Here is a 21,784-nt window from a genome sequence, read left to right on the forward strand (position 1 = left end):
TTTCTCTCTTTTCTTTCCTTTTATTCTTTCTTCTGGTAGTAAGAATTGAAAGAGAGAGAAAATCGGTATTAAGCTTGTTTCTCTTGTTTGCTTTTGTGTTTAGGATATGACTTTTTCTTTTTTTAATAAAATATGTATGAGTATATTTAAATTTAAATTGCTAGTAATATCTTAATAAAACATTTTTAAAAACTATAATCGCTGAAAGAGAGCAATTTAATCTTCGGGTGTATAAAGAATTTGATTGAGAGACCAACAGTAGTTTTGCCACTCTTGGTTTCTGTTTTCCATAATTGTTCCTCAAGATTTAATGTATTTTAATTGGTATGATTGTGAATGGCTCCCAATCCCAGATGTCTTTAGTTTTTGATAAACAACTTTATAACATTCTTTGCTCTTTTCTATAAAATTGAGTTAATATTTTAGAGCACTAGTTGTATTTTTAAATTATCACTTTCATCAAAGAATAAATTTTAAAATGTTTGTTTTATGCAGTGTTAATCTTATGCACACAATTCAATTGTATCTTTTCAAACGAATTTTATTTCATTCTCCGACTCCTCACCTTTCCCTCTTAATATGACATTAACTATATTTTGGAATATGGTTCAAATTTGTCTTCATGTAAAAGCTGGTTTCTCTATATATTTTTTTAAAACCCAAAGAAATTGGAAGGAGAAAGTATGTGTGATGGGGATAGTTGAATGTAGATGTTATTTTCTCAAGACTGAAGATATTACAACTACTGGACATACACATGTTTTTCTTATTTTAAATTACCATATTTCAGAAAAGGCTAGATACAGTTGTGTTTTACTGTTGTTATTTTCTAGTTTGGTTCCATTTGGACTGAAACTCTTTTGATATAAATTAAGTATTTAAGGAATTTAAGAGCAATTTACTTTCCTTTATAAACTAATTAATTTAAAAATAATGTGTGAAAAAAATTAAGAATAATATGTTGCAGTAATATATTTTATGCTATTTTGCACCTTTTTAATTTGATCTACACTTTCATGCTCAGCAACTTTGGTTGTTTGTTGATAAATCCCTCTTGAATTATAATCTATTTTTATTGTTTTGACTGAAAAATTTATAATCAAGTGAAACAAAAAATATTAATATTGCTTATAATCAATAAACTTAAAACTTTAAATGACTGAATATCTTTGTATGGAATTGGAATAGAAAAAGTAGTATATGTATGCCTATATAAAAGCAGGAAACTGAGTAAACAGTAATGAAAAAAAGGAGAAAGTAGTTAATAAGCTTATATTCTCAAAAGAAATTTTTTTTACAGTTTTTTAGTAATCTACTTTCAAATTGATAATCTACTTTTTAGTCATTAAATATTAAATATAAGCATTTATATACTTTGACCTTATTTGCTTCCACTTTCATTTTGAATATGGCATTTTCTCAAAGAATTAAAGTTCTGCATTAGACTATTCTCCAATATATTAATATTATTATTCACCTGAATTCTTATTTACTTAAAAGTTAATTTGCAGTTTTGTGTGTATACGTGTTATTGGTGCTTAAAAATAGATAGATTGCTATTTGTTAAATTAAGTTTTTTGTTATTATAAGCTAACTCTTACACGATGCTTGAACCTTAGTAGATACTCACATGTTTGCTAATAAATGAATCATATCAATAAGTCGGAATTTTGTTATAAATTGTCTCTATTGAGGAAGAGCAATAGTAGGAGGGCTGTTTGTTTCAACAGGGAAGATTATTGAATGGTGATTGTTTTTTTTTGTTTTGTTTTGTTTTGAGATATTTAATTAAGGGACCAAAGTAAAATTAAGATACCTTAAAAAAATTTTAGGTTAAGATTTGAAAAATATCGAGTAGCTACTTGCAAGCGAAGTTAAATAAATCCAGGGAATCGAATATATTAATAGATGCTTTTGTATTTGATAGACTCAGACCAAACTGTTATTTTAATGTGAAATTGGTATATTTTTTAAGTTAAGTCTGAATCAACTTGTTTCTTGTATGGGATTTTTAGAGGGTATAAGAACATACAGCTGATTTGAAATTTAGTGAATCTCATTATGTAACTCATTACTTTTCGAATTTTAATTATATCAAGAAACCAGATATAATAACCAGCTAGCCTATAAAGTAGATGTTTTTATGAATCACTACAGTAATTGTATAAATCATTTAGTTGTAAACTAATTTTTATCAATTTGAGAGACAGTAGTATTCTATTAACTATTAAAAATTTAAGGATTTGGGTAACTTCTGAGTTCTTGACTAAATTTCTGCTATAACTGTGGCTTTGAAGAAACAAGAAATCTGATTTTGTTTATGTCCAATTCAAAATAAGCTCATAATAATGTTTGTTGAATGAATAAATAAATGTTTATTGAACACCCACTATAGGTAAATAAATGTATAAACTGGGCTCCTCGGCCATTTTTATTTTCTCTAATATTTTATAATGGATGGTTAAAGTCTTGATAGTATATGAGTTTTATTATAACCTCTTTTTTTTTCACTGCTACCTTTTTGGACTAATGCTGCTCACTCATCTATAAGGCTAATATAATGCCTTATCTTCTTCTAATCCAGCCCATTTCTAGTTTCCTCCTGCCATTCTGTCACAGATCAACTCAGGAATGAATCAACTAATTATTTATTCTCCTCTTGTTTTCAAAAAGAATTAAAGCAGATTATAATTTTAAAGCTGTAAAAACAGATGGAAATAAACATTTGAGATTTTAGGATTTTAATGTATGTAATTAATACCTACACTTTAAAACTTTTTAAAGAAAGTCATTGTACACTAGTTAAAAATTTAAATGAGAATTGTGGGAGAAACCATTCTTAAACATTAGTCATATTCACTATTCTAAAATGATTTATTTTGAATACAATAAGTATTTCCAAAAAGCAAAAAAATTTAAACACAAATTCCTAACACATTAGTAAAAGATTAAAAGCCAATAGTGATGGGGAAGGGCAATGTGTAAAATGATGTTACAAAAATCTAGGCTGCATTTGACACGAGACAGAAAAGAAAAACGTAATGAATTATATAGTTTTAATTTACTGAAATAAAACATTCCAGAGTGTCAAGAGAAAAACTTTTTTTCCTTTAACTCAAATATATTGTGAATCTTTTTAAAAAAAATATATGTTTTATTGATTTTACACAGAAAGGAATTGAGAGGGATAGAGAGTCAGAAACATCAATGAGAGAGAGCCATTGACCAGCCACCTCCTGCACACCCCCACCGGGGATGCACCCGCAACCAAGGCATGTGCCCCTGACTGGAATCGAACCCGGGACCTTTCAGTCCACAGGCCGATGCTCTATTCACTGAGCCAAACCGGTCTCGGCTATATTGTGAATCTTTACACATGAACTATTCAATGACTACTGTTGATTGTTTTCTACTAGCAGAACACATGCTATTTTTTATTGGCCCTCAGATCAAGAAAAGCAGTCAATGTCAAAGTGTGGTTCTGAGGAAACATATTTATTGGTAGATTAATATAATCTAACTAGAGGCCCGATGCACAAAGATTTGTGCAAGAATAGGCCTTCCTTCCCCTGTCTGCTGGCACCGGCATCCCTCTGGGACCCAGGCTGCTTCCCTCCGGCCACCACCACCACCCACCAGGAGCATGCTCTGGCCACTCGGAACACACCTCCACCCCTGGCGTGTGTCCGCTGGGGTTAGGGGTGGTACGCAGTCCCTTCCCACCCATCTGCAAGCACAGCTCTTCCTGAGCCGTCGTAATGCAGCCTCCTCCTGAGCTAGTCGTGACCTTTATGGCATCCCAGCCTAATTTGCATATCACCTCTTTGTGTGTGTGTGTGTGTGGGTGGGTGGGTGGATGGATGGATAGATAGATAGATAGATAGATAGATAGATAGATTATATGTGGCAATTTGGTTTAAATCAGGCTAAGTTTGATAGTCTAATGCAAAGACTCTCCACCTGAGAACCTTGAAATATCTGAAACCCCTGTATACATTCCGCCCAGGATTGGGTCCAGGGCTTTGATGAGATTGTCAAATAAGACATGACTAAAAATAGCTAAGAAACTACAGTTCTAAAGAAATGGATTAGAAAACCCTGTAGTCTATTTCTCTGAAATATCTGGAAATCTCTGAAATATTTTGAAAGTTTTTCTCTGTGAGTAGAAGAAATCTAGACTATAGTTGCTAGTGTAGATTCTTTGTTAATGAAGTAAAATAATTGTTAATGGTTAATAAATGTTAACCATTTACATTTTTTATTTAAAACAGGGAAATATGAAAGTGTTGTGAAATGAACACAGGCAGAAAATTAAAGACACAATATACAGTCACTTGACCTTTCTAAGTTTCTGCATCTTTGGCTATAAAATTGAGGGAGCTGGACTGCTCAAAGGTCCCTTCCTGCTTCTGTATCTGATTCTGATTCTTTGAATACTCTGAATGCTTAAGCTGCCAGTTTGTTTGCTTTTTACTCTTAGGTATAACAAATCAAGGAATCATTTTTCATTTTTTTATATTTAAAGATACATATTTAAGTTTGAAACCAGGTTGTGCAAGAAAAATTCTTTGCTTAACCCAAGAGTTTCATATTATAGGAAGAATTTTGTTATACTGTGAAGAGTAAACATCTTTAAAGCCTTTCCTTTATATTTCTATAGCATTCTTTTAAAAAATATATATTTCTATTGATTTCAGAGAGGAAGAGAGAGAAGAGAGAGATCAGTGATGAGAGAAAGACATTGATTGGCTGCTTCCTGCATGGGGGATTGAGACTGCAACCTGGACATGTTCCCTTGACCAGAATCGAAGAGGAATTCATCAAAGCTTTCAAGTAGTCTCTGATTAAAAGTTTTGATGACCGCCGAAACCGGTTTGGCTCAGTGGATAGAGCATCAGTCTGTGGACTGAAAGGTCCCAGATTTGATTCTGGTCAAGGGCATATACCTTGGTTGCGGGCACATCCCCAGTAGGGTGTGTGTAGGAGGCAGCTGATTGATGTTTCTAACTCTCTATCCTTCTCTCTTCCTCTCTAAAAAATGAATAAAAATATTTTTAAAAAACCCACAAAAAACAGTTTTGATGACCATCATTGGGGTTGTACCTCAATTATGCCCATCAAAACTTTTAAAAAATAACATTTTTTTAAAATAACATTTTAGGTACAACTCCAATTATGTGAGATAATGTGAAAAAAAATTGGATGACAGCATATATGAAACTTAAGCTGAGTAAATTTGTTCAAGTCCAAATGAAACTGTGGAAAAGTAAAAATTTTAAATGTAACAAAAATATTAAAACTTTATTTATTTTGAATGCAGCAAATGTTTGCCGTGATGAGATGTGGCTCTTGAAGATTATTTTCCATCTCAAATTTATACTTAATGAAAAAAGCCAAAGTTTTTTCATTTTGGAATCTTTGGAAGCCTGTTATGATAAATTTTCTGTTTAATTTTAGAATTGAACAGAACTTTTGCAGTTTGAGAAATGAATATTTCTAATTTATGTTGGTATAATATATTTATTTTTTATAAAAAGATTTTTTAGCCTAAAGGAAAATTTATTCTAGAATCATTACTGCAAACACTTAACCCTTTTTGTCACTCTTTACCCAAGTTCAGAGAGTTGATTGAACTAGCTTGTAGAGTTTATAGAAAACTAAAAGTGGATGGGATTGATGATTGAAATAGGTTCAAGCCAAGAGGATAGCGGAAATTAAAAGGAGCACGAATTTTGTTGTATATAAGACTTAAAACTTGAGAAAATATGTTTTTCATTGCCAATACTTAGTTTCGTCCTTTTTCTTTTCCTATCTTTGCCTGCTCTCTCTAGCTTTAATCTGCCTCTTGAAATTCTATCACATTTTTCTATGTAAACCTCTCAATCTCATCCATTTCTTTTCAGTACTTCCTCAGTATGTACTTAGTTTGTCTTCCTTTTAAGACATATTCATGCAATTCAATTATGATTTAAAAACAAAAAAGTAAATGCAACACAAAGTGTTAACAATAGATGTTTGTACAGAATGATGATAAGCTTGAACCAAGTCAGTTAGTTAAAGGGCTTCCAGAGGAGATCATGTCTAAAAAGCCTTTAAAGTTGAATGAAGGTTTCAGATTTCAAATCTGAAGGCTAGAGCCATGCCTGGTAATAATGTCTTTATATAACACTACTAGTATAGTCACATTGCCTTTCTCAACCAAACCCACAGAAAACGATTTGTGACTATTTATTCAGTTCTCGCAAGGATGCTACATAACTAGTTTAATAGTACAGTCCTAGAAGAAAATTACTTCGTCACATGCAGTGTATGCTTTGGTTTATAAAGGCTTAATTTTGTTATAAAATCTAGTTGAGGAAGGCCAGGTGGCTTGTAGTTTTCAAAAATCTTTCACCTACTTTGGGCAGCAAGGAGCAGTGAAAAAGCAGTTTGTCTAGGTGTTAGTGACTTAGATTCTAGTCCCAGTTGTGCTGTTAAAAATTAATGTAACCTTGAGTAAATAATTTAACTTCTTTATTGTGCATTTGTAGAAGGAAAGTACTGGACTAGCCTTATATTTTTATCTAATTTAATCTTTACACTAATTTGAATGACACACAGAGCATATATTGTCTCAATTTTACAGATTACAAAACTGAAATTCAGAGAAGTTGTGACTTGCTTAGAATAGCAGAGTGATTAAATGATGGAGAATGATGAAGCCAGAGCTAGAAACTAGGTCCTCATTATTAAGTACCCAACCCAGTTCCTTATACATGTTTGTCAAATTAAAGAAAGTAATTCAATGAGGACATGGAGAGCTGAAACTAGAATTCTGATTTCTTGACATCTGGTCAAGTTTTCCCACTATAACAGATATCTTACAATATTTCTTTTTTTCTTATTGACATAAAATAAGAAAAACTTGCTTCATAGCTTAAGTGATAGTTAAGCAGACAAGAGTTTTGTTTTTGTATGTGTAAGCTGTATAGTCATTTTAAAAACACTATATTCTAAAATTATAATATAAATTTAAATTAATATCTTGGAGTTTCCATTTTCTTTAGATTAAAATCATACTGCAACCTTTCTTCATTTTTAGCTTCATCTTTATTGAGTAAATTAAAATGGTTATAATTAGGAAAAGTACTATGCCATGTTTTATACAGAGGAAGGAAATATTTCTGCTTCTTTCAATAATTAGAGCAAGGGTTTTCTGTGAATAATAAATTTAATATTTATTAAAAAATCCAGGTACTCCTCAGTTGATTTTGAATAAATAATGACTTATTTAAAATATACATAAATATATGTATATTTATTTTAATGACTTTGTTTTATTCATTTCTAAGGGGTAGAGATAGAGAAGGATTGCCCTCTCAGGATGTTCCTAAAAAGCTAAATGTTTGTGGCTAAGAAAGCTATTGTTTGATAATCTAAGTTCTTTCATTCCTAGCAATGAAATTGTGTGTATATTGAAAGTTAAGTATATTTATTCCCAAACTTAGGTTTGCTGGTTATACATAAAGAGAAGGTGTTTTTTTTTGTTTGTTTATTTGTTTTTTTACTGATTTTTGAAAGAGAGAGAGAGAGAGAGCAAGCAAGAGAAAGAGCAAGAGAGAAATATCACATCCATCTGCTACCTCCTGTACCTTCCCTACTGGAAATTGAGCCTACAATCTGCATATGTGCCTTGACTGGGAATGGAACCAGCGACCTTTTGGTGTGTAGGACAACACTCAACTGAGCCACACCAACCAGGGCCATAAAAGCATTTTTAATGAGTATAAATTTTATATTTAAAAAAAACTCAAGTAAAATGTTTGTTAAATATATGTATATCATTTAAAAATGATTTCTTATTTATCTTTTTTTTTTAATTAACTGGTGCCAATTTCATCCAACAAGTCAACTTCTAAATCAGTAATAACTGGCAAACATAATGGAAAAAAATATTCAATTTAGAAAAAATGCAAACAACAAATACCCAGAAAAAAAGAAGGGCAGTTGAATCTGAAGAGGCAGAGCTTATTTTCAGAGGGTAAGGTAAAGGAATCGAATGAATGGGGGAACAGCCATGATTTAGTATAGAGGAGTTAGAAAGAGAATGAGTGTATAAGAAGAAAAGAAAAAAACAATATTCAATAAAATAATAATAATTGAAAATATATATGTTAAATTATATAAGAAAATTTATATATATGTGTACACACACACACACACACACACACACACACACACACACAAATAGTCCCCTTTAATCTATCTATATATTCATCTGTTTTTGAAAAAGGAGAATAGAGGAGAGTGCAGATAAGCCTGAGTTTGGTGATTGAAACTATTTAAGCTTTTAGTAGAAGAAGAGAACAAGTGAGGAGAGGAAAAACAAAAGCATAAAATAAAAAAACAAAAACAACAACAACAAGAAAAAAAATTGACTAGGGAAGAAAGAGAAAAGAGAAGGGTGCATGGATTTTAAGTAGGGGAGAGGAAATTAGATATATGAGTAATCCAACAGAAGCTACTATAATAGTAATGTGTCAATAAAGCAGATAAAGATCAATTTTTAACAAGAAGTAAAAAGAAGAAAAAAACTAAAGCAAGAACAGGAGAAGAGAAACAGGATGAAAAAGGGTGAAGTGAGGAAGAAAGGATTGGTATAAAGGAGAAAATGAGATAAAATAAAATAATAATAATAAATAAAAATAGAATGTAGAACACTAATCCCCTCCAAAATTTAAAAAGAATAATGAAAGATTAAAGTAATAATAATAAATAAAAATAATAAAGAATAGAGAAAAAAATTTTTTAGTTTCTTAAGTAAAAAATCCTATATAATAAAAGACTAATATGCAAATTGTCCCCATGGGTGGGAGTTCGACCTACTGGGAGTTAGATGTGCACTGACCACTGTGGGGGGGGGGGGGGGCGGCGGCACAGAGCATGGCAGGTGTCAGCGATGCGGTGCTGGCAGTGGGGGCCCCAACCAGAATGAAGCCGCAGTGAGATAGTTGAGCAGGTGGCATCAGGCCAAGGTGGGTTTGAGCAGGGGCCCCTGATTGCCCTAACATAGGGGTGTCGAACTCAATCAGAGAAGGGGCCAAAATCTAAAATCCAGCCTAAATCTCGGGCCGAATGGTTTACTGAACAGTCATAAACTGACAATGTCATAAACTGACAGCGGAGTGCAGTGATGACAGCGCGGTGCGGGCCACATTGCAATGCCTGGCGGGCTGGATTTGGCCCGCGGGCCTTGTGTTTGACATATGTGCCCTAACAGATCGGCCCTGATAGCGGGCCAGTCCTAGGGACCCTACCCATGCACTAAATATTTGTACCCAGCCTCTAATAAAAAAATGAAGTAGTGAAGTTTGTTTCAGCTTGGTCTTAATGTCCCATGGGGGCTAGTTTAAGGCCCCTCTCTGCTCTTCCACCTGCCATGTCTCAGTTTCCTGTTAGGTAGTTTCCAGTGGTCCACCGCTCCTCAGTGTCAGATGCCATAGCCTTGGTTTCAGGCAGATGGGATCAAACTGCCCACTTTGTTTTTCTGCCTGCTTTCAGTCATATTTACACAAGTGTCTATTTCTGACATATCCTCTAGGTGACGGTGTTCATGTATTAGTTTCTAGGACCAAATCGGGCCTCTCAATCCAGTCCCTGAGGCTCCCTGGGGGTATTCAGAAACCCTGTTTCCCTGCGGATCTCAAGGCTGGGTGCAGCTTCGCTGCTTGGAGGGGTCTGGTCTTCAGGAGAAAAATGTTGGTTCAGGGTTGGAGGGATCGGACTGTCCCAGAGCTAGCTTCCTGGTTGTCTCTCCCTATTTTGCTTCTAGCTTCCACAAAACCACCTTCCCCTGCATTGAAGCCTTGGTGAGTGTTTGTAATGGAAAGATCCTGTGTACTAATTTCAGCGAGCAAAAGCAAGGAAAAAATAAAGACAGAGCAACTGCGCCGCTGCTAGTCTCTCTCCCCACTGCACTGCACAGCTGGTGCAGAACCTCAGGCTGTCTTTCTGGGCGCAGCCTTCCGCGGCTGTGGGCTTAGACCTAGAGTCCCCCGCTGCCAGCAGCCCTATGGACCCCCTTCCACAGTCAAGCACTACACTGTCCCCAAGGGATGCAGATTTGGTGCAGTGCACTCTCCCTCTGAGACTCTAGTCCCCCCAGCCCAAATCCCCAACCCCACCTCTCTCCAAGTGACCTCTGACCTTTCCTTCTGAGATTGTCTCGCCAGCTGTGCTTAATTCACCAATTCTGGGTGGATATTATTCAATTCAGCTGTTTCTTCTATTCACTCCATTAGAAAGCTTGGGATTCATCCACCTATTCGGCCATAATTTTGTCTCCCTAATAGTTTTGTTTTGTTACAAGAAACACTATAAACAGAGTAGGAAGAAAATGTCAGTCTGTCATATTCCACTTTATATAATAGTTAAAGGACAAATTGTTTTACATAAATGTATTATACTAAAACTTACAATAATTAACAACCCTTTAAAAAAATGGGAAAAGGATCTGAACAAGCATATCATTTTTTCCCTAACTAAAAATTGGTATTCATTCATTTTTAGATACTTAAATTAATATTTTTATTTCTTAATTTTTGGTCTTCAAAATGAAAATGAATATACATTTGATTAGATTTCTGTGTTGTTGTTGTTTTTGTGTGTGTGTGGTTTTTTTTGTGTTTTTTTTTTTTAACAAATTCCAGATTTTTAAGATCTTAATTCTATGAACATTATTGCAGATTCACTTAAAAGCAGAACACATTTGACTTAAAGCATTTATGCAAACGTTTTGCTGTTAACCTAACTAGAATTCAGAGAAATAAACTGGCTCTTTAACAGATACTGATACTCAAAAGTATATGGAAGAATAAATCAGTAAGATTCTAAGCCTTAGTAATCCATTCTCAGAACAAAATTTCCATAATCACATCTTTCATTGGTTTACTACTTATTAGTGTGATAATTTTAATCAACAGATTTCACATTCTTGAAAAATGTAAGGGTTTCCTATCGATACCAGAAGTTACCAGTGCTGCCTCGGGAAGGACTGACTGCAGAAGGCCTTCTTAAAGCCCAGCCTTTTGTTGTTTTTAGTTACACTAAAGTGGACTGTTTCACCTGACCCAAAAAGGTTGCTGCATTATCATTCTAATTATATAGGTGATAAATAGGCTAGCACATTAAATTTTTCCCCCCTGCTTATGTTATCTTTTTCTCTGGGTATGCAAATACCTATTTGTTCATTCAGTGGCAAATGTTTACTGTATACCAAATGCTCTTCTATAATAGATGCTAGTATAGCAGGAATGAAATGAAATCCCCGAGCTTATGTTTTTTTTATTTGGAGGAGAAAGGTGATCAATAAATAAACAACTATTAAGTTGTTCATATGGTGACAAGTTCTCTGAAGGGAAATACATATTGGAGGAAAAGCGGGATGTTTTGAATAGAGAGTTCTAGGAAGGGCTGGTTGATAAGGGGACATTTGAACTGAGACTGAAAAGAAGTGAAGTAATGAATCATATGGATATCTCAAAAAATTAGCCTTTAACTGATAAACAATCTTTAAAAAGGTCTTCTTCAATCTGTATTTCCAGCCTCATCTTCCATAACTTTACTTACCAGGTTCATGACCCCAAGATTTTTATGGCAATTGGAAATATCTAAATGATGTTTCAAATTGATAAAATTCTGTATCTACTTTGAATTTTTGTTTTGCATGACACCTCATAAACTGGGAATTTTTTGTTTGTTTTTGGCTACTTGATAGTGTTCTTCAAACTAAATACTTCCAGGAGGGTACCTATCTACCCTGTTTCCCCGAAAATAAGACAGTGTCTTATATTAATTTTTTCTTCCAAAGTTGCGCTAGGTCTTATTTTCAGGGGATGTCTTATCTTTCCATACGCTAGGTCTTATTTTCGGAGGATGTCTTATTTTCAGGGAAACACGGTATCATTAAAAAGGAGACACAGATTGATAATTCCATTTCAAGTCAGATCCCACCTTGATTTCTGCCTCCCTGTGACTTTTTTTTAGGTTTTTCTTTTACTCCTTGATGCTTTGTCTAGTACCCTATTACCTCAAGGGACTGAATGTTTTTCTCCTGAGTTCAGTTTCCCAGGTAGCAGGGACATCTGAGTCTATATCAACTGACTTCCTTGTCTTCTGAAATTATTTATCCTTGAATAAGCATCTAGGTTAGGACCTTAGAGGTACTTATATCTAACTAGGGGCCCAGTGCACAAATTTGTGCACCCTGAAAGGAACTGTGGGCGGCAAGGCTGTAGTGTGTACAAGGGAGGGTCTTGGCCCATCCTCTGTGCCACCCCGGCCCCTTTTGCCACAGCCCTCGGTCCCCTGTCTGCTGGCAGCCCCACTCCCGCTGCTCCCACATGCTAAGAGCACCAGCTCCCCTCAGACCTGCTGCCTTCCTTTCTCTTCAGTATTGTAGAAGGGAAGTTGTTAATTTTTGAATGTTTAATAAAGTTCACCTGTGAAGCCCTCTTGTCCAGAACTTTTAATTGTTGGGAGACTTTTAAAAAAATGTATTTTTTATTGATTCTTCACAGAGAGGAAGGGAAAGAGATAGATAGCTAGAAATATCGATGAGAGAGAATCATGGACCAGCTGCCTCCTGCACATCCCCTACTGGGGATGTGTCTACAACCAATGTACATGCCCTTGACCAGAATCGAACCTGGGACCTTTCAGACCGCAGACCGATGTTCTATCCACTGAGCCAAACCAGTTTTGGCTGTTGAGAGATTTTTTTTTATTATTATTATTTTGATTTTGTTAGTAGTCACCAGTTGTTTCAGACTTTGTTTCTTCTTTACTCAGTTATGGAAGATTGTATGTTTTAAGGAACTTACCCATTTCTTCTCTATTGTCTGGTTTGTTGACATAGAATTGTTCATTTGGTCAAAGATTTTTCTACTTTTATAATGGTTTTCTGCAAGCTCACTTCTCCAATGATTAAGATATTACTCTTTTTTTAAAAAAAATATATTTCATTGATTTTTTTACAGAGAGGAAGGGAGAGAGAGAGAGAGCTAGAAACGTCGATGAGAGAGAAACATCGACCAGCTGCCTCTTGCACACCCCCCACCGGGGATGTGCCCACAACCAACGTACATGCCCCTGACCGGAATCGAACCCGGGACCTTTCAGTCCGCAGACCGACCCTCTACCACTGAGCCAAACCGGTTTCGGCAAGATATTACTCTTGCTTAAAGTTTTTCCAATGTCCATTCCATTGATAACTGCTGTCTCCATAATATGTACTCTGGTAATAATGGATAATCTTAGTATTTCTATGGTGTCAGTTGTCATTTTTATTTCTGATTTTATTTATTTGGCTCTTTTTTTTCCTTTTTTCTTGAGTCTGTTTAAAGGTTTATCAATTTTATTTACTATCTTTTCAAAGAATCAGCCCTTGGTTACATTGATTTTTTTATACTCTATTTTATCTATTTCCACTGTGATCTTTATTTTTTCTTTCTACTAACTTAGGGCTTACTTTAATTTTTGTTTTTTTTAATTTTTAATTCTTTTTGTTGTAACGTTAGATAGTTTATTTGAGATTACTCTTGTTTTTTGCAGCAAGCCTGTATTGCTATGAATTTTCCTTTTAGAGCTGTTTTGGCTTTGTCTCATAGATTTTGGGACTTTTTGGGACCTGTGTGTGTGTGATTTGTCTCACAATGTCTTTTAATTTCTTCTCTTATCTCATTTCTAAAATTTTAATTTTATTTATTTTTTACAGAGAGTAAGGGAGAGGGATAGTTAGAAACATCAATGAGAGAGAAATATCGATCAGCTGCCGCCTGCATACCCCCTACTGGGAATGTGCCTGCAACCAAGGTACATGCTCTTGACCAGAATTGAACCTGGGACCCCTCAGTCTGCAGGTCAACACTCTATCCACTGAGCCAAATCAGTTAGGGCCCTTACCTCATTTTCAATCCATTCATTGTTTAGTGGCATATTATTTAGTTTCTATGTGTGTGTTTTTCATTTTTCCCCATTGATATCTAGTTTTATACCATTGTGATTGGAGAAGATGCTTGGTAAGATTTCTTAAAGTTATTAAGGCTTATTTTGTGTTCTAACATTTGGTCTATCCTGGAAAATGTTCCATGTGTGCTTGAAAATAAAGTATATATTCTGCTTGTTTGGGTATAATTCTCTAAACATAACAAATCTTTTTGATCTAATGTATCATTTAAGGCCATTATTTCCTTGTTGATTGATTGATGCTAATGTGTATTAAAGTGTGCTACAATTACTGTTAATCTCTCCCTTTATGTTCATCAATGTTTTCTTTCTGTATTTAGATTCTTCTAAATTGTATGCATAAATGCTTATAAGGTTGTATCTTCTTATAGGATTGATACCTTTATCATAATGAAATATTCTTATTGTCTCTTATTATAGCCTTTATTTAAAGTCTATTTTGGCTGCTGTAAGCTTTACTATTCCAGTTTTGTTGTTGTTGTCATTGTATGAAGTTTCTTTTTCCATCTCTTTGCTTTAATTCTGTGTGCCTTTCAGTCTGATGTGGTTCTCCTGTAGACAGCCCCTTTGCCCACCTCCATCTACCCCACCTCCCTTTTCCTCTAGCTATCACCACACTGTTGTCTGTGTCTATGTGTTAAACATAGATATGTGGATTGTTTTTGCTTAATCCCTTCACTTTCAATCATCCAGCCCCTAGTCCCTCTCCCCTCTGATAGCTGTCAGTCTGTCCCATGTATCTGTGCCTCTGTTTCTATTTAGTTCATCAGCTTATTTCGCTTATTAGATTTCATATATAAGTGATATCATATGGTATCTGTCTTTCTTTGACTGGCTTATTTCTCATAATGTGATAATCTCCAGGTCCATCCATGCTGCTTTTTATGGCTGAGTGTTGTTCCATTGTGCATATGGACCGCAGCTTTTTTATCTACTCATCTACTGATGGGCACTTGTGCTATAGTCAGATCTTGGCTAATGTAAATAATAACTTTAATGTCCATAGAGGTGCATATATTCTTTCAAATTAATGTTTTGGGTTTCTTCAAATATAATCCTAAAAGAGGGATTGCTGAGTCAAAAGGCAGGTCCATTTTTAATTTTTTAAGGAAACTCCATACTATTGTCCACAGTGGATGCATCAAGTCTATATTTTTACCAACAGTGCACAAGGCCTCCTTTTTCTCCACATTCTTGCCTGTACTTGTTGTTTGTTGATTTATTGCTTATAGCCATTCTGACAGGAGTAAGGTGATATCTCAGTGTGGTTTTAATTTGCATTTCTCTGATGATTAATATGTCTATTGACCATATGTATGTCCTCTTTGGAGAAGTGTCTGTTTAGGTCCTTTGCTTATTTTTTTAATTTGGTCTTTTGTCTTTTTGGTATTGAATTGTATAAGTGTTTATATATTTTGTTAATCCCTTGTCAGATGTATCATTGGTAAATATGTTCTCTCATTCAGTGGTTTCCCTTTTCATTTTGCTGATGGCTTATTTTTCTGTACAAAACTTTTTAGTAAATTTAACCAAGGAGGTAAAAGACCTGTACTTGCAAAATTATAGTGCCTGGTATGTTTCCATCTTTGGAGCATTGGTTGAGTGTGAGTGAGTCTGTGTGCAGACCCAGGAAATGGATGCCTGGGTTTCCAGCCGCCCTCCATCTCTCCCAAACAGAGTTCCTCCTGATTTTCACAGCCAGATGTTGTGGGAACTACTCTTCTTGGCACTGGTACTCTGGGCTGAGGATCCCTGTATGGGGCTGGGACCCCTCACTTCTCAGGCGGACCTCTGCCACCAAGATATTACTCCTGATTCTCTACTGCCACACGTGAGTGTGGTACCTGCCTGTTTTTCATCTCTACCCTCTTATCAGTCTCAATGTGGTTTCTTCTTTATATCTTTAGTTATAGGAATTTGGTTCATCTGGTCTTTAGATGGTTCTCCAGAGTGACTGTTCTATAATTTATCTATAATTGTTGTGTGTGGTCATGGGAGGAGGTGAGCATAGCGTTTAACTGCTCTGCTATCTTGACTGGAAGTCATTCTGGTTTGTTAGTTTTTTTATTCATTAGGTTTTGAGAATTCTTTATATCTTCTAGATACTGGCCTTTTATTTAGTATATAGTTTACAAATGATTATTTTAGTAGATTCTTTTTTATCCTCTCCACATTGTCTTTCTCATAGGAAAAGTTTTTAATTTTGACAAAGTCTAGTTTATCAGGTTGTTGTGTGTGTGTGTGTTTTTTGTGTGTTTTTGTTTTTGTTTTTGGATCATGTGTTAGTTTCAACTCTAAGAACTAGGTCCTAAAGACTCTCCCCTGTGCTTTAAATAAAAGTTTTATAGATTTATTTTTTATATTTAAGTCTATGTACTATTTCAGTTTATTTTTGTACAAGGTTCATTCATTTTCTTTCTTTTTTCCTCTCTCCTCTCTCTCTTCTTCCATTTCTTGCCTATAGATATTCAGTTGTTTTAGCACCATTTTTTGGTAAAGTCTATTCCTTTTCCATTAATTTGTTTTTATACTTTGTTAAAAAGGGAACAGAGATAGGTGAGACCAATAGATGTATGATTTAAACTAACCATATTAATATGTAAATGTAGGTGGTCTAAACACCTCAATTAAAAGACAGATTAAATTAAACTGATAAAAAATTAATTTCTTGTGCTATCTATAAGAAACCAATTTTAAACATAAAGACATAAATAAGTTAAAATAAAAGCATGAATCAAAGATTTGATGCCTAGATGTAAGTGAGAACAATTCTAAGATTTGTACTGTGGGTGATCAGGTAGTTATAACACAGTTAACCAAAGGGCCATATCTTATTGGTGATGAGGGTAATGAATTCATGTTAATGTTTGATCATATTAGTATTTGAAATGTTTGCCATATGTACATACATGCAGACCTGAGGTCTCTAGTTGGAAATAATGGATCTGAAACTTAAAAGAGTAGTTGTAGTCATAAATGTAGACTTAGGAGTAATATAGGTATAATTAAAGCCATGATAGTGGTTCAACCATACATACTGGCAAGAGGATCCTGAGGAATATCAATATTAAGTAGTGAAGTTAATAGGAAGAACTGTCAGAAAGGTCAAGGCCTGCTCCAAATTTGTATTCTGATTTCCATTTGCAAGTCAAAATGGTCTCATAATGATTTGGCTTAGAATAGTACAAAACATTTCCTGTAATGTTAAGTCCAATAACAATTCTTAAAATACCCAGAAAACAATAGCAATTCCTGTCTTCCACTTTCCCTATTGTTAATTTTTCTGCTAGCACTGGACACCTTGTACTAGCACTGGACAGCTTGTTGGATGACCAAATTATCTTTTAAGATCACTTTGGCCTAACTAGCCTTTTAAGTCTTCTACTCTCTGGAGAAGTTCATGCTTGCTTTAGAAATGTATTTAATTATGATAGATGTAGAATAGGCATAGAATAGCTTCTACTTTTTCTATCACATTATTCATTGTGATTTATACTAATCTTGATTACAGAGTCTGGTTTCCTTCACAAGATTAAGTGGCAAAATAGAGTGGAGTATTGTCCAAAGAATGATTATGCTGACAGTTAATTTAAGTAGATACATAATGACATGAGACAGCGTGGCTGAGTCCAAGAGGATAACTGCTATCTTAGTCTGGATGGAAACAATGCTATAAATATGAATACATAAATTTTCAAAAAATTAAACATGCCATTAAATATTTTCTTTACAGTTAAAAAAAACAAAACAGTTGCTCTATTAATTATCTATTCTGTGTAAGAAATTTTCCTAAAACTTAGCAACTTAAAACAACTAACATTTATTATCTCCCACAATTTCTTAAGATCAGGGATCTGGGGGTGGCTTCGCCCTATGGTTTTGGCTCTGATTCTGTCAGAAGAGATCCTCAAGTTTGCAACCAAGGCTGTAGTCAGTTTAAGGCCTTATTGGAATTGGAGAATCTGCTTCCAGGTTCACTCAGATGAATGTTGGTAGCCCTCGTTTCTTCAACTGGCTGTTGGCCAGAGACTTCATTTGTTTGCCATGTGAACTTCTGAAGAGTGCTCAGTACATGGCAGCTGTTTTCCCCAAAGCAGGAGATCCTAGAGAGAAAGTGCCCACGATGGAAAATGCAGGTTTTTATAAGCTAATCTTAGAAATGACATACCATCATTCCTGCTGTATGCCATTGACTACACAGACTAACTTTGGTACAGTATAGGAGGGATCTATGTGAGGGTGGTAAATACCTAGTGGCAGGAATTATTGGGGTTATTAGAGGCCAGCAGCCACAGTTGATATTTAGTATCAGTTAGAAAGCAAATTATATCAGGGTTTTTTTCTTTTGCTTTGCTGTATTTAACTTAACCCATGATATAACTATGTTATATAACATTTTGGAAATATATATTGAGTGTTCATTATACAGGAGGCACTGAGATTTTAAGAACTCTCGAAAGTCCTTCCTGGTTCCTGTTACTCACCTGCTTAAAATCCTTCATTGAGTTTATCTCTCATTCTTTCTTTGCTATGCAATCTATGTTTTATTTTATGGTACAAATTATTTTAGTCTTAAGAGTTCATGCCCCAGGTGGTGGTCCCGCGTATTTTGCACTTATCTTATTTACTTATCAAAACAATCCTATCAAGGTTACAAGTAAGCTATGTGAAATTTTTCTGACTTATTTTATTTCAAATAACTTTTTTCTTTAGGACTCAAATCAAATATAATCTCTTCCAGGAAGCCTTTATTTGGATTAGTTGTCCCTCTCTTGATTTGTATGGCAACCTGTGCAACGTATCACTCTGTACTGAGATTTTTAAACCATTTATTTTCTTCATTAGATTAGAAACTGTAGTATATGGGTAAAAACAAAGGCTCTGGCGTCAAAAAACTTGGTGCCAAGTGCTGGATCCACCTTTTACTAACTGTGACTTTGGGCAATATACTCTTAGCCCACCTTTCTTCACTTGTAAAATGACAGTGGAAAAAAAATAGTACTTTTCTCCTAGAATTTGTTGTGAGAAGGAAATACAAAGTACTTAATGCTATTCGCGGTAGTCAATGTGTTATTGATAAGCTCTCCGAAGCCAAAATTTTAAATTACTGATTCAATTATTTAATAGTTTGTAGGATTATTGAGGTTATGTTATTTCTTTTTTTTTTTTTTGAGTTTTGCTCATTTATGTTTTTGTGGAATTGTCCACTTGATGTAAGATTTCTAATATATTGACATAAAATTATTCATAACAATTTCTTATTATCTTTCTAATCTTTTTAATGAAGGTCCCACTTTTTGTTATTAATACTCTTTATCTGTCTCTTTTCCTTAGTCAATGTTACTGCTAGTTTATTTCGTTTTATTATTTCAAATAACCGATTATTAGGCATGTTGGTTGATCAAACGGTATTTTATCTTTTTCTTCAGTTTCATTAAATTCTGCTCATATCTTTACTATTTCCTTCTTTTTACCTTCTTAGGTTTTTTTCTGTGTCTCTTTTTTTTTCTAACTTAAAATTTCTTTACTAATATAAACATTTAAAGATATATATACATTTTCCTAGTCCTTTTTTTTTTTTTTTTTTTTTTTATAGTACTAAAATTGGCACTTGGTACTCTCAAAATGGAAAACAAGTTCTCATTCTGAGCGCAGCCAGTGTGGCTCAATGATTGAGCATCAACCTGTGAACCAGGAAGTCAGTTCCATTCCCAGTCAGGGCACATGGCCAGGTTGCGGGCTCAATCCCCAGCCAATCAATGATTCTCTCTCGTCATTGTTATTTCTATCTCTCTCTCTCCCTCTGTTTACTCTTTGAACTCGATAAAAATATATTTTTTTTAAAGATCTCATTATGACTTCTACATTAGTGCTGACCATGTCAAAAATATTATTTTGATATATAAATGGGAAAATCATACTTACCAATGTTGTTTTAATATCATTTTGTTTCATATAGGATTCACCTTTATTTGATCTTATTAAACAAGCAAAGGACCGAGAAGGACCAGGTGACAACCTTGAATCTGCTTGTACTCTCAACCTTCCTCTCCAGAATAATCACACTGCAGCAGATATGTAAGTTGAATATATTTTGTGTTATCTATTTGACCTATAAATGGATTTGAGCATAGTATAATGTGAGATACTATATAGTAAAGCTCTAGGGAATAGAATTTTGAATAAGAACATTTTTGCTTTTAAAAAGAAGGAATATAGAATGCATAACTCAATTAAAGGTCATATAATTAAGGTGGTACAAAATGCTACCGAAATCACTCAGGTTTGGTGTAATGAGGACAGTTTTCATGACAAAGATACCAATTTAATAGCCCTTAGAGATTGAATAGGATTTCAGCATGTAAATTGGAGAGGATGGAGGAGACAGAAAAGTGTTCCAGGAGTCAGAAATGGCATGAATTTCAAAGCTTAATAGCCAGGAAATAGCCAGGAAACATTTTACAGGGAGTTAGATCAATGCATTTGGAGTGAAGCATGAGATAGGCACAGGGCCTAGAGTGGCATATGAGATTAAAACAGTTGATAAATGTATGATAATGATGGAAGAAGAAAGCAATAGCTAACATTTACTGAGGGGTCACTGTGTGCTGAACAGTTGCCTAAGAACTTCAGATTCTTTCTTTTTTTTCCCCCCCCTATTTAATCTTCCCAACAGCCCTGTAAGGTAACAGATACTGCTATCAGCCTTGGTTACCTATAAAATAGGAATTAGATCAATAAGGTAACTTGCCAAAAGTCCACAGAAATCAAACCCAAGCAATCTGACTCCAAAGCCCATGTTCTTAAACATTCCAAATGCACTGCTTTTCATAGAAATGTACCTAAAGTTATGTTTCTGTTGAGTTCTCTGTAAGCATTGACATTACAGTGTCCCCGATTAGCAGGCACTATTTTCCAGAGATGTCGATTCCCTGATTCCCTGCTAGCTTGTATTTCTAGCATATGGACCCTCTGCCTTCACATATAAATTTGTTTGCTAGATAATACATTAATATAAGTAAGTCAAGCCTTATCTTTTTCTTTCATATAACAAGGCATTTGTCAAGAGTTGTTCTAGGCAGTAGGAATACAAATGCGAATGAGGTGGACTAGATCTTTCCCCTCCTAGAGCTTACATTCTGGAGGAAGGAGATAGACAGTGAACATGTCAACTAATACCTGGGATGATTTTAGAGTACAATAAGTTCTGTAATGAAAATAATAAGAGCAAGGTGAAAGAAAGAAAATGAGAGGGACAGAATGTTTAGGGAAGCTTTCTCTGATGAAGTTTGACCTGAGACTCAAGGACAAGTGGGTGCTGGCCAGGCAAAAATCTGCATGGCATGCATCCCAGACAGAGCGGACAGCAAGTGGAGTGGCCCTAGAGCAGATCACACTTGTCTGGTCTGAGGAACAGAAAGAAATCTCAGTGGCTGGAGTAAAGTGAGCAAGAGGAGACTAGTACAAGCTGAGGTTGTACTAAACTCGGGCTATGTTCCCATAGGAAGGAGTTTGGGTTTTGAAGGGCAATGGGAAAGCGTTAAAGTTTTAAGCAGGGTTACAGCTTGCTATACTTCTCCCCCTCCCCACTCAGGGCCACTTTCTGGCTGCTGTTTAAAGTGCTGGTAGGGTTGGAGGAGGGAAAGAAAAGGTGCAAGGAAGAAAGTAGAAAGACGAGTTTGGAGATAATTTCAATAATCCAAGTGAGAGATATAGGTGGCATGGTCTATGTCAGTCAATAGAGAGAAAGAAATGGAAAAATCTTGGATGTATTTTAGAG

General features: G+C 34.8%; 2 protein-coding genes and 1 long non-coding RNA gene across 8 annotated transcripts in view; 1 reads left to right on the forward strand and 2 right to left on the reverse strand.

The window, feature by feature from the left end:
- LOC311620254 overlaps window positions 1-21,784 on the reverse strand; it is a 387,779-nt gene that overhangs the window by 241,769 nt on the left and 124,226 nt on the right. The window lies entirely within an intron of this gene.
- Window positions 1-21,784, forward strand: part of RB1 (RB transcriptional corepressor 1) — a 154,054-nt gene that overhangs the window by 113,549 nt on the left and 18,721 nt on the right. For all 6 annotated transcript variants that reach the window (XM_084879344.1, XM_084879346.1, XM_084879348.1 and 3 more), the window contains one exon: window positions 19,964-20,082. In XM_084879344.1, the coding sequence (XP_084735470.1) occupies window positions 19,964-20,082 (119 nt within the window). The remainder of the gene's footprint in view (window positions 1-19,963; window positions 20,083-21,784) is intronic.
- The window catches only part of RCBTB2 (RCC1 and BTB domain containing protein 2), a 108,180-nt gene that overhangs the window by 28,064 nt on the left and 58,332 nt on the right, over window positions 1-21,784 (reverse strand). The gene's annotated exons all lie outside the window — the stretch shown is intronic.

Source organism: Pipistrellus hanaki (assembly GCF_964339955.1).
Source record: "Pipistrellus hanaki genome assembly, chromosome: 3".
Lineage (NCBI taxonomy): Eukaryota > Metazoa > Chordata > Mammalia > Chiroptera > Vespertilionidae > Pipistrellus > Pipistrellus hanaki.